This window comes from Scyliorhinus canicula, chromosome 6 (assembly GCF_902713615.1).
Source record: "Scyliorhinus canicula chromosome 6, sScyCan1.1, whole genome shotgun sequence".
NCBI lineage: Eukaryota > Metazoa > Chordata > Chondrichthyes > Carcharhiniformes > Scyliorhinidae > Scyliorhinus > Scyliorhinus canicula.
This window is the reverse complement of record NC_052151.1, coordinates 98,187,353-98,201,498: the sequence shown is the minus strand read 5'-3', so window position 1 is coordinate 98,201,498 and position 14,146 is coordinate 98,187,353. Positions and strand designations below refer to the sequence as shown.

General features: G+C 50.0%; 1 protein-coding gene across 2 annotated transcripts in view; it reads right to left on the bottom strand.

Annotated features, from left to right (window-relative positions):
- Positions 1 to 14,146, bottom strand: part of smpdl3a (sphingomyelin phosphodiesterase acid like 3A) — a 62,354-nt gene that overhangs the window by 13,092 nt on the left and 35,116 nt on the right. For both annotated transcript variants that reach the window (XM_038799717.1, XM_038799718.1), the window contains 2 exons: positions 8,227 to 8,323; positions 4,423 to 4,601 (listed from right to left, as the gene is read on the bottom strand). In XM_038799717.1, the coding sequence (XP_038655645.1) occupies positions 4,423 to 4,601; positions 8,227 to 8,323 (276 nt within the window). The remainder of the gene's footprint in view (positions 1 to 4,422; positions 4,602 to 8,226; positions 8,324 to 14,146) is intronic.

Here is a 14,146-nt window from a genome sequence, read left to right as displayed (position 1 = left end):
AAGAAATGAGCGGAAGCTCACCCACGAAGGCCATGCCTTATAGACACAATAGGGGAAATCATGCGGACTCCACAGCTGTAAAGGTTTCTTAGAAAATGTTATACTGGCTTTATTTTCCCACCAAACCAATGGTATCTGGACACATCCAAATGAAAAAATATTGTTACAAGTTTAATTTGTAACTTTCAACGTGTTGAAAAATCTTTGGCGCAATTTAACGGCCGCCCTGCACCCAGCGGGGATCTGTGCGAGCGTTAGATCGCAGGAGAAGCCAAAATCAGGATCCGCGGCAAGTGTCGATTGGTTTCTGATATCATAGAATCATAGAATTTACCGTGCAGAAGGAAACCATTCGGCCCATCGAGTCTGCACCGGCTGTTGGAAAGAGCACCCTACCCAAGGTCAACACCTCCACCCTATCCCCATAACCCAGTAACCCCACCCAACACTAAGGGCAATTTTGGACACTAAGGGCAATTTATCATGGCCAATCCACCTAACCTGCACATCTTTGGACTGTGGGAGGAAACCGGAGCACTCGGAGGAAACCCACGCACACACGGGGAGGATGTGCAGACTCCCCATAGACAGTGACCCAAGCCGGAATCGAACCTGGGACCCTGGAGCTGTGATGTAACCGGCCCGCTCCAGTTTTCGTATTCCAGGTCCCGCCTAGACATGGTGAAGTTCCAATTAACACAATTCCATATCATTAATGGGATGCACGCCTTATCTAATGGCCTGCTGAGATCTAACCGGCTCCCCAGCGGGAGGCCATACAGTAAGGTTTAACATACCTATTTAAAAACAGGAAGCAAGCGCAATGGCTGCTGAGGGAATCGGAGGAACTGAGTTGCCATCTTCGAAATTAAGCATACATCCCGGGACCTTTGGAGCTGCTGCCACAGTTCTCCAGGTGGAGGAGCCGCTAGGGGATGGAGGGGGCTTGGTGCCATCAGTGATGAGGGAGGGGGGTTCTCCCCTGGGCTAGGAGGGTGAGGCGTTCAGCGCCCACGGGTCCGGATTGTGTTTACCCATAGAAGGGGCACCCTCAGCTGCTGCCTGTCCATCCTACTGAACATGGCCAGGGCAGAGCACTGTCTGTCTGTCTGTGGTAATATGATGAAAGTCACTTTAACTCCCTCTGACTGTGAGCAGCCTCTGGTTGCATAGCTGAAGACTATTGCTAATTGGGAATTAGTATTGTTCTTTATTTATCTAAATTTAGAGTACCCAATTCATTTTTTCCAATTAAATGGCAATTTAGCGTGGCCAATTCACCTACCCTGCACATCATTGGGTTCTGGGGGCGAAACCTACGCAAACACGGGGAGAATGTGCATACTCCACACGGACAGTGACCCAGAGCTGGGATCGAACCTGGGACCTTGGCACCATGAGGCAGCAATGCTAACCACTGAGCCACTGCGCTGCACTTACATTGTTAGTTATATGTGCATTTCACAGCTCGAGTGGAACCCTATGGGTACATGTGCCATATCTCAGACAAGTGTTATTGCCTAACATTCCAATCAAACTGTGAGGGCTGGACACTTCTGCCTGAACCCTCCAGTGATTAACACCACTGAGGCAGCAGGCAACAATCAAACAGCTGAATGCCGGGCTTCACACTGGGGATATCCCCGCAGCCTTGTGTTGATCAGGGAAGGAACCTGAGCCTGGTCCAAATAATGTTCCCAGCAGGGGTCTGGGGTCCACAGTCTGGTGTCTGGGGCCTCTGCTGTGGCTTGGGGCATGTGTGCAGGGCGGGGTCCCCCAGCACAACTGGCTCACTGGATGATACCCTGAGAGATAGCAGGGAATGTAAGAGCACGAGAGACTTGGAGGATTTGAGTCTCAGGATCAAACCCATAACTGAGTATCAGTCTCTCACCCTCTCCAATTTCTTACAGGAATCACATTATGGATTTTATCGAGGGCATCTGCCCTCAGTGATGGTGGCAGTCCAGGCAGCCAGACGCCTAAGGTGGTGGCGGAAGCCCATGTGCAGGGGCAGTCCATGTGCAGGGGCCCCACCCAATGCCCTGAGGACCCAGCCACCCATCAGGCTGGGGAGGAACCCGGGAGGGAGCACTGCGGCACCCCCCAGAGGGTCGCCTGCTTTATGGTGGTCTGCTGTGCCCTCCACAACCTCGCACAGCAGTGAGGCAATGTGCTGAGGTGGTGGGGAGGAGACATGTGGCCTCCTCTTAGGAGGGGTGCATGGAGGAGACGGACCAGGAGGGGTTGGAGTACGTGCTCGGGGAGGACCTGCGGGAGCAGCTGAAGGATGAAGGAGAAGCGGCGGAGAGGGCTTGGCATGCCCAGAGGATCAGAGAAGCCCTCATCTTCGCCCACTTTTCATAGGACAGGGTTTTGTCCGTCATCCCAACCAATTTCCGCACACCTCCCAATCACTCCCCCCCGCCCTCATCTATTTCCCCATCCATCCCTCCCCAACTACCCTGTTCTACCCTGCCAGGGTCTGTGTAACATCACTCCAGGGTGATAGTCTTCAGCGATGCTTCTCTGTGATTGGGCCACACTTTGGAGTGCCTCGGCAATCTCCACCTGCATCTGGGACACATCATTCAGTGACTAGGCCACAACAATGTCCACATGCATCCAGGACATGTCCTCCAGCAACTGGGAGATGCTGTTGAGGCGCTCAATGATGGACACTCCCACTCATGAAACTGACATTGTGCCTCATGTTTTCCACTGCGAACACCACCCCAGCAGTGCTGACCTCGGTGCCATGTGTTGCCGGCGGCATCTCCTGTGCCGTAGCCTTTGGGACTCCTCCAATTGGCTTTGGACCTGCTAGAGTCTCTGAATCTCATGGCTGCACCCTAACGTCTACATCAGCTCCGGGATAACTTTGTCCAGAGGCTTGGCATCCGACTGGGACCAGATCTCCGACTGCGGTCTCGCCTGGATGTTTCTGCCTCCATCTGATATGCAAAGCATCTGTGAGGTGCTCACCAAATAGTTCTCCAGAACCCTGTCCACTAAAGGTGTGGGTCTCTGTTCTGGTGAAAGGCTGTGATGCCACGATGGTGGCATTCCCGGAACTCTCCTCCAAGATGTTCTCTTGGAAGGGGGAGGGGTGAAGGAGGAGGGCCTGCATGGGCTCGCACCATAGGATGGAGCTCCTATGGTAGAATGGACACGTGGTCAGTGAGTCTGACATGAACAACTAACTTGCTACAGGTTATCTGGGTGAATCCTTATCTCTGCAGCACAGACCAACCTTGCTGTCAGTGACTGCTCCATCCTCGGTCACCCCGACGACCAAGGCCCACTCCTCATTCCAGGTGAATGTCCGGCACCCCGCGGCCTGTCTGGGCATTTTTCCACCTGTTATGTGCCAACGTCTCCTGTGGGGAGTGAGAGGGCATTTTTAGCTGCACGCTTCATGCATTGGCGGGCATCTATGCCAGGAGAAAGGTGTGGGCACCGCTGCTGGGCATGGGTAGGTTGTGCTGGTGAAGGCCAGGGCGTGCCAGGGCACAGGCTTGGTATTTTACTGGGGGGGGTGGGGTTTGCGATACAAGCTGCCAGCTTGTAGTTTGGGGAGGGGGGCAGTGGCAGGGTCCATGGGTGGCCCTAGTGGAGCAGTTGAACGCTGGACTGAGGTATTCCTCGTAACCCTACCGATCTGATGGCTGATGCCTCCCAGGCAGCACTGGCTAACCTGTGGCTGACCCTCCAGCCCTCTCAAGGGAACAGAGTGTCCTGTTCTGACTCCACCCCATCCAACTGTCTGGCCAGATCAGCATCTCCGAAACGTGGAGCGGATCTGCGTAGTGGCATGGCTCAGAGGCAGCGGTTTGTGTGACACACCTCCTCGTTAGCAGGGAGCTGCCAGGCTCGGTCCAGGTGAATCAGCTGGTGGGACAGTCATTGTTGTCGTGAAGCCTGTGCCATAGATATTTGTCGTGGTCTTGTCATGTCGGCCATTGGGAAGCACCCGGCAAGTTGCGCTTGCTACTGCACTTAGTGCTTATCCCTTCAGATTGCTTAGTCCCTTTATATTTGTACAATTCCTTGTCGTGTCCTCAGGACATTCAAAAGAAGTGTAAAAATAATGGATTATTATTTGAAGGGTAGATACTTATGATTAAGAATATTCACATTCATCTGAACAAACTGACAGGAACTTAGTTAAAATTTCATCTGCAAGACAGAACATCTAACAATGTCAGTAAATGGTGACAGTCAACATTCTGGTCAAATTCTTCATGGGTATTGATGGCACAAACTTGAGAATCGAATGCCACTAACTGAGCCAACTTGTTAAATACCTGTAGCAAATTCATTTCCAAATAAATGTAACATTTATTAAGGAGAATTGTCACAAAATCTGCTTATACTAGTTTAAATTCACATCTTTTTTGGAAGATTGTTAAATGGATTTACCCTCTCTTTGTTTTGTTGAGCTCTCTTCAGTGTATCTTCAAGCCAGGCAAACTGCCCTGCAGGGTCCGAGATTCCCTCAGTCACTTTATTGGGACCATAGTATAAGTTTGTGTTTAAACTGATTATCCTGAGAGTCTGTTGGGTAACATTACAATTAAAGACTTGGGTATAGAACCCACCTATAGAAAGAAGAAAGCAAATGTAACAAAGAATTTAGTTATAAAAATACTCCAGAAAACTAAAGAATTTAGCTCAGGGGGCTAGACAGCTGGTTTGTGATGCAGAACCAAGCCAGAATCATGGTTTCAATCCCCATACCAGCTTACACGAACAGGCGTCGGAATGTGGCGACTAGGGGCTTTTCACAGTAACTTCATACTTGTGACAATAAAAGATTATTATTATTATTAAATCAATTTACAGAGGAAGCTATTATTTTTAACAAAAGGATGTGGGAATCTCACTGTAGCTTGACTTTGGACACAACGAAAATATGGGAGGGTAGAATGTCATCATTGTGATTTTGATTACATTAATTCAGATGAGAATTATTGCGCACCAGAAAATCAACTGGATGAATTTGAAAAAAAGATTACACAGATACAATTAATTTTGAAGAGTTTCCCCTCCACTTCTTTACCATTGTTTTTAAAGTCAAGTCAATAATATTGTCATAAACCATCTTCTGCTTATCTACCCTGAAAGTATAAGAACTGAAATGCCTCAACCTCGTGTGCGAGGCTGGGGTTGATAAAGGTGATGCACAGGGAGCAGCTGATGAAGTCAAGGATGAACCGGCTGTTTGAGTGGGTAGAGGATATTTGTGAACATGTGGGAGGGGTCCAGCTAATAATGTGCACATGTTAAGGTCCTACCCAAAGTTGGAGAAATTTTGGGAGTTATTTTTCAGCACCATGTCGGCAATCTTAAATGTGGACTTGGAGCCCAGTTCCCTGGGGGCCATATTCAGGGCATCAGACCCACCGGAGTTGCAGACGGGAGTGGGGGCACATGTTTTAGTCTTAGAACATAGAACATAGAACAGTACAGCACAGAACAGGCCCTTCGGCCCTCGATGTTGTGCCGAGCAATGATCACCCTACTCAAACCCACGTATCCACCCTATACCCGTAACCCAACAACCCCCCCCATTAACCTTACTTTTTAGGACACTGCGGGCAATTTAGCATGGCCAATCCACCTAACCCGCACATCTTTGGACTGTGGGAGGAAACCGGAGCACCCGGAGGAAACCCACGCACACACGGGGAGGACGTGCAGACTCCGCACAGACAGTGACCCAGCCGGGAATCAAACCTGGGACCCTGGAGCTGTGAAGCATTTATGCTAACCACCATGCTACCGTGCTGCCCTCTTCTCGCTGATTGATCGCAGGTGGCTTTTGTTGGGGTAGAGGTCAGCTTCTCCACCCTGTGCCTCGGTGTGGCTTGGGGGATCTAATGGAGTTCCTGCAGTTAGAAGGTTAAATTTGCCCTAGAAGTGTTCTACAAGAGGTGTGGTTTGTTTATTCTGCATTTACCGGGAAGAGCCGGTCTGGGGGGATGGGGGCTACCAAGGGTGGGGTTCTGTGTTTGGTTTATGTTGTATTGTAATGTTTTTCAAATGTTAAAATGTAAAAAGTTTGAATAAAAATTACTTTTTTAAAAAAGTAATAGAACTGAGGAATTTGTAAAACAGATAGCACTACGGGGGGAACGATTGGGATAAAGGACAACTCCGAACCGATGATAAGTTTGCAGTAAACTTAAAACTTTTGTTTTCTTTCAACTAGGAACGTTGCTACATCTGAAAAGGTCAATTCTAAAAAGGGTCTTCACACACCTAAACAATTCTACCCAAAAGTTGGTTTAAGAAGCACCATTTTGTTCAATATGATTTAATTAATTGTGGTGTTTTATGTTGCACTGAATGGAAAGCTGTCATTATGAAAAGTTTGATTCTAAATGATAATGAGTATAATGGGAGAGGGGGCATGCGTGGAGGTGTGGGTTCATGAATTCAACATGACTGTGCTTAGATTACATACTCTTAACTTGTTCACCTGTTCAGGGAGACTGTTATCACAAGGCACTTTAAGCTGTACTCATGGTGCACTACCGTTTCAACACAAAGTGATTTTGGGTACCCTACAATACTAAAGTGGGTATATAACTCAGAATGCAACCTTGTGTACTTAAACCTTCAGTTGAGAGGTTCTTCCCCCATGCCATCTCAGCCAGTAAGGAGGTTCCAAGGCATACAGTATAAATTCAGTCTTACATGCATTATTGAATCAGAAGACTGCACACTTGTCCAGAGAGAGGAACATTTTTTTTTCAATTCTGCTTCTTGTTACCAACATTTTTTTGAAAATAAATTTAGAGTGCCCAATTCATTTTTTTTCAATTAAGGGGCAATTTAGTGTGGCCAATCCACCTATCCTGCACATCTTTGGGTCGTGGGGGCGAAACCCACGCAAACACGGGGAGAATGTGTAAACTCCACATGGACAGTGACCCAGAGCTGGGATCGAACCTGGGACCATGGTGCCGTGAGGCAGTAGAGCTAACCACTGGGCCACCGCACTGCCCTTCTTGTTACCAACATGTTTCGAATTGGACATTTTGAATTCTCCCTCTGTGTATCCGAACAGCCGCCAGAGTGCGGCGACTCGGGGATTTTCACAGTAACTTCATTGCATTGCTAATATAAGCCTACTTGTGACAATAATAAAGATTATTATTATATCATTAAATAAATTAGCTCCACTGTAAGGAAGAATAATGTTATGCAGAAAGTGGCAATGTGCTGGAGCTAGCTGCTTACAAGAGTGGTAGAAGCAGGAACAATCAATGATTGGGCGACACAGTGACACAGTGGTTAGCACTGCCGCTTCACAGCACCAGGGACCCAAATTCAATTCCAACCTCGGGCCACTGTCTTCCTGTGTCTGCGTAGGTTTCGTCCCACAGTCCAAAGATGTCCAGGTTAGCTGGATTGGATATGCTAAATTGTCCCTAGGTGGGGTTACAGGGATAGGATGGGGGATTGGGCTTAGGTTACGTTGTTCTTTCAGAGGGTCAGTGCAGACTCGATGGACCGAGTGACATCCTTGTGCACTGCAGGGATTCTATGATTTCAAAAGGAGTTTGGATGGGCACTTGAGGGCAGTAACCCTTCAGGGCTACAGGGAGAGAGCAACACAATGGTACTGACTGGATTCTTTTACAAAGAATTGCATGAACTCCATGGATTAAATGGTCTTCTTTTGTGTCATACATCACTTTATTAAAATGGCGCTGCAAGTATACATATGAATTAGGAGGAGAAGGCCATTCAGCCCTTCAATAAGATCATGGTTGATCGGATTTCAAAATCAATTCCATGTTCCCGCCCACACTCGGCAACCTTTCCCTCCCTTATTTATAAAGATACTCCTGCCTCTGCCTTAAAAATATTCAAAGAGTCTGATTATACCACCTTTTGAGGAAAAGAGTTCCAAAGACCCACGACCCTCTGAAAGGAAAGATTTCTCCTCATCTCTGCCTGAAATGGGTGACCCCTTATTTTTTAACAGTGGCCCCTAGTACTAGATTCTGCCACAGCGGGAAACATCCTCTCCACATCGACCCTATCAAGCACACTCGGGATGTCACATGGTCACGTTACTCTTGGCAAAACATTTTGAAGAAGAAAATACACATAAATCCTTTAAAGTCAATTTTTAGATGGTACTTTACATTTAAATAGAATTTCCACTTTCATTTAAAACCACAATCCAAGCAACAAGGATTAAATTTTAACCTTTTTGCAAAGTCCTACGTGCATTGCTCGTCAACCACTGTTTCCACATGTCAGCTGCTGCATTGTAAACTTCACTTACATTAACAGGAAGCTGGTCCTATCAAAATAAGAAAAACAAACAAAATCACCATTTTTTTGTTTTAAGAAATTACTTACTTTGAATTTTAAATATCATTGGGATTTTTATTTCATTTTCTCTTCTACTCCTCATCCTTCTACTGATAATGTGGCCTTTGCTGGGATACAGTTTTATCAAGTTACTTTTGGCAAGACATTTTGAAGAAGAAAATACACAGCGGTGACTTTAAAAAGCATTCTTCCTGCGGTGTCTGGACAACATCACAATCAAGCAATGTCCACACTTCTGTGTTTTCAGAAGATGTCACAGAATATTCAGGGCAGGAAACTCCAAATAGTATTTATCAGAGTCCTACAATTTACCTTTGTCAATTATACCACTCTTCCAATTAGACAACCTCAGTCAGGCCAGGATTACCAATTAAAGCACAAATTACTTAAACCTGGGACCTACTATCTGTGCTGGATGGACTCGAAAGACAATTGTTCATCAGGGGAACCAATACCACTGTGATTCAAAGCAATAGTTACAAGCAGAATTGTTTTCTGATTGTTCTTCTCAGTTGAATAACATGTTCATCAAAGCAAGGGATGATAGCATCAGGGGATGGAAGACATCTCTGTTTAAAACGTCCACTTTTAGTATCAAACATGATCAGCTCAGATATAGCACAACTGAAATAACAGAAAAGCTCCCCTACGATGACTGACAATGTGCCTTAATCCTCAAAATCTCAGCAAGGGCAAAGAACAGAGAAAAGTACAGCCCCTTAAGTCCTCCAAGGTTGTGCCAACCATGCTGCCCGTCTAACCTAAACCCTTCTACACGTCCGGGGTCCGTATCTCTCTATTCCCATCCTATTCATGTATTTGTCAAGACGCCCCTTAAATGCCACTATCGTCCCTGCTTCCACCACCTCCTCCGGCAGCGAGTTCCAGGCACCCACTACCCTCTGTGTAAAAAAAATTAACTTGAACCTCGGGTGCGATTCTCCGATGTCACGCCGGTTGGGAGAATAGTGGGCAGCGCTAGTTTTTCATGCGACGCTGGTCCGACGCGCTCCCGCGATTCTCCGAAATGGCGAAATCTGTTCCATCGTGTTCCGCGCGCCAAAACCCACAGAATCGCCCGAGGCACCCAAAATGGCGATTCTCCAGAACTCCCGCTATTCTCCGGCCCGGATGGGCCAAAGTCCCGAAGGCGTGACCCCAGTTCAAGGCATCGCCGTCCACACCTGCTTTTTAAAGTCATCAGCCAGCACGAGCAGTGAGGAGGTGAGCGGACCGTCCCGGAGTCCTGGTTTCCCTGTGGTTGATGGGCACAGCCCACTGATGCACCAGTGAGGAGGACGTTCTTAACTGACCGTCGGACGCAGAAAGTGACCAGGGGTTAGGCTGGCCGCGTGTCAGCAGTGCGACCAGGCCACCGGGACACACAGGTATCCCGTGGCAGGCGGCTGCCGAGGTGTCGAATAACCTCCGTCTAACATGTCGTTTCTCTGCTCCCCACCACCCTTCTGTAGGTCACCATAATGTATTCGAACTGAACGGCGATGTTCAGCACAGTGGTTGGGGCCGCTGCACTGCAGTTGGACATCCAGCAGCATCCACAGCGACATCCCACAGTGGATGCAGGGGCAGCTGCAGCAGCAGAGGGAATGGCCGCGGAGTGGCCCGTCGTCGCCGTACAGGCCGCAGGCGCTCATGGCCGGTATGTCCAGGGGGAGGCTGAGGGGAACATTGACCCCCAAATGCTGAGGAAGGCACAGGATACGGGCACTGATGTCGAGCAGCATGGGGGGGGGAGGAGGAGGAGGGGGAGACACTGTTGGTGGAGCCAGGGCGCCAGAGGCGACAATCGAGGCCTAGGGTGTACCGTGCCCGGATCTCTTTCGAGACACTGCCGGATATCACCTGCAGGAGACTCCGGTTCAGCAGAGAGACGGTCGCACATATCTGCCACCTCGTGGCGCACCTCGCCCCACGTGGAACGGGAGGAGGACACGCGATACCGGTTGCCGTCAAGGTGATGGTGGCACTTAACTTCTATGCTACCGGTTCCTTACAGTCTCCGAGTGGGGACCTATCCGGGATATCGCAGGCATCAGTCCACAGGTGCATCCGGGACGTGACCGACGCCCTGTTCGCCATCGCGGACCGTTACATCACCTTTCCCGAGGACCGAGCAAATCAAGAAGCACGAGCCCGTGGATTTGCCAAGGTGGCCGGGATACCGATGGTCCAGGGTTGATGGTGTACACGTCCCCATGCGCCCGCCTGAAGGCAACAGGGAAGTGTTCACTAACAGGAAGGGGACATACTCCATGAACATCCAGGTGGTATGCGACCCCCACATGAAGATCATGCACGTGTGCGCAAGGTACCCAGGGAGTGTGCATGATTTGTACATTCTTGCGCAGTCGTTCATCCCTGCTATATTTGAGGGACGGCCCCCCCGGCTGAGGGGCTGGTTGCTGGGCAACAGGGGTTATCCACTGAGGTCTTAGCTGATGACGCTCATACGGAGGCCTTAGACCAACGCGGAGACCCTTTACAATGAGGCCCATGTGGTGGAGCGCTGCTTTGGTCTGCTCAACATGAGATTCAGGTGCCTGGACTGCTCTGGAGGGGCCCTGCAGTACCAGCCCGAGAGGGTCGCTCGCATTGTTGTGGTCTGCTGTGCGCTGCACAACATCGCAATGCAGAGGGGAGATGCCCTGGTGGAGGAGTCGGAGGGAGAAGCCACTGGCAGTGGTCCCAACATGGAGGAGGAGGTTGACGAGGAGGAGGAGGTGGAGGAGGTGGAGGAGGCTGGTGGTGCGTCGGGCGCAGCACACAGACACGACCCGGGTGCTGGTAATGTCCAGGAGGCTGCCTGACGGCACCGGCGAGGTCAGCGGGCACGTGATGCGTTGGTGGCTGCAAGATTCACGCATCATGTGCGACGGCATTGCTCAACACTACCACTACCACCTGCATCGCCAGTCGTGCAGACGGACAGCACACAACTCCCACCACCAACCCCCCTCCCCCACACCCCTGCTCCGTGTACTATGCTCCACTTCGAAATCATCCTTACCACTGCGGCGCAACGGTATGGCACGACATTGATGGCTGTGTCAGTGGGTGTGATCAGTGCCATGTTGAATGATGACAGCTTGATCTGCGATGAGCTGTGAGCTCAGAATCGTTAGACAAAGTCTGACTCATGGCAATAGCTGAACCATCCATCTTGGTGGTTGCTGAGTTCGTCAGCCGAGGACTACAGTGTCAGACTGCGGGAGGGAGGGAGGAAGGGACTGCACACCCGGCACCAACATTTCACCGCTCGTCACCCCCAGCGACACTCGGTCACCATCACGATCCCTATGGCAACGGAAAAATCACACAGTCTGACAAGTTAGGTGCAACAGTGAGTTTAATGGTGAATATTATGTACAGATGCCCTAGCCCCTACAACTAAACTGTGCCCTTCACCCATGCCAACTTACTCTGTGTCCCTCTTCATTGCCTTACGGGCCCTACCACTATGTCTAAGTGAATCCCCAGATGGTACAGGAGGAGTGGAGGCGGACTGCTGAGAATCATGCCTAGCGACATGTCTCCCTGTCGGCACTCGTTTCCTGGGGCGACCCGGCCCTGATGGGCCAGGCTGCTCTGCGGGTATTTCGGATGACGTGGTGCCACCCTGCTCTGCCCGCTGCCCACCTGATGCACCAGGGATGGGACGGGGGGAGGCCGAGCGTCCCGGGACGTCCCGTGATGGAACAAATGGGACGGGCCCCAGAACCTCCTCCTCCCTCGGGGAGCCCAGTGGCCCCTGGGCCTCACTGTGGGACGGAGGTGCGAGCGAGGAGGTGCCCCGTCGCCCCACCGACACCTGGCGCTGCCAGTCCTGGAGGCCTGCAACGGTATCGACCAGGGTCTGAACGTTCACAGAGACGGAATCCAGGGAGTGAGATATTCCCGCCAGGGACTGTGCGACCTCAACCTGTGAGTGCGCAACGCCATCCAGCACGTGCATCAGGCGGTCGATGCTGTCCGCGACTGACTGCTGGGACTGTGCCATGGCGTGCTGGGACTGGGCCATGGCCTGGTGAGACTCGGCCAGGGCGTGCTGGGACTGGGCCATGGCCTGGTGAGACTCGGCCAGGACCCGTAGCGCGCCGGCAATGTCATGTTGGCTCTGGCGTATTGCCTGTGAGAGGGCAGCCCTCTCCAGGGCCATGGATGACGCGTGCACGTGAAGCCCAACGCCATGCAGAACCTGACCCATGGTCGATACCGTTTCACTCATTGCCTCGACCGCGGACGCCACCCATGCAGTGCCAGCCTCGGTGACTGCCATGAGCGGCATCACTTCAAGCTCCTGGACGCGGTTTGACTCATAGAACATTACAGCGCAGTATAGGCCCTTCGGCCCACGATGTTGCGCCGTCCTGTGACACCCCTCTAAACTCCCTCTACACTATTCCCTTATCGTCCATATGCCTATCCAATGACCATTTGAATGCGTTTAGTGTTGGTGAGTCCACTACTGTTGCAGGCAGGGCATTCCACGCCCTTACTACTCTCTGAGTAAAGAACATACCTCTGACATCTGTCCTATATCTATCTCCCCTCAATTTAAAGCTATGTCCCCTCGTGCTGGACATCACCATCCGAGGAAAAAGGCTCTCACTGTCCACCCTATCTAATCCTCTGATCATCTTGTATGCCTCAATTAAGTCACCTCTTAACCTTCTTCTCTCTAACGAAAACAGGCACAAGTCCTTCAGCCTTTCCTCATATGATCTTCCCTACATACCAGGCAACATTCTTGTAAATCTCCTCTGTACCCTTTCCAATGCTTCCACATCCTTCCTATAATGTGGCGACCAGAACTGCACACAATACTCCAAATGCGGCCGCACCAGAGTTTTGTACAACTGCAACATGACCTCATGGCTCCGAAACTCAATTCCTCTACCAATAAAAGCTAAAACACCATACGCCTTCTTAACAACCCTCTCAACCTGGGTGGCAACTTTCAGGGATCTATGGACATGGACACCGAGATCTCTCTGCCTCGTCCACACTACCAAGAATCTTACCATTAGCCCAGTACTCTGCCTTTCTGTTATTCCTTCCAAAATGAATCACCTCACACTTTTCTGCATTAAACTCCATTTGCCACCTGTCAGCCCAGCTCTGCAACTTATCTATGTCCCTCTGTAACTTGTAACATCCTTCTGCACTGTCCACAACTCCACCGACTTTAGTGTCATCCGCAAATTTACTCACCCATCCTTCTACGCCCTCCTCCAGGTCATTTATAAAAATGACAAACAGCAACGGCCCCAAAACAGATCCTTGTGGCACACCACTAGTAACTGGACACCAGTCAGAGCATTTCCCATCAACCACCACTCTTTGTCTTCTATCAGCTAGCCAATTTCTGATCCAAACTGCTAAATCACCCTGAATCCCATGCCTCTGTATTTTCTGCAATAGCCTACCGTGGGGAACCTTATCAAACGCTTTACTGAAATCCATGTACACCACATCAACTGCTTTACCCTCGTCCACCTGTTTGGTCACCTTCTCGAAGAACTCAATGAGGTTTGTGAGGCACAACCTACCCTTCACAAAACCATGTTGACTATCTCTAATCAAATTATTCCTTTCCAGATGATTATACATCCTATCTCTTATAAACCTTTCCACGACTTTTCCCACAACAGAAGTAAGGCTCACTGGACTATAGTTACCGGGGTTATCTCTACTCCCCTTCTTGTACAAGGGGACAACATTTGCTATCCTCCAGTCCTCTGGCACTATTCCTGTAGACAAAGATGACTTA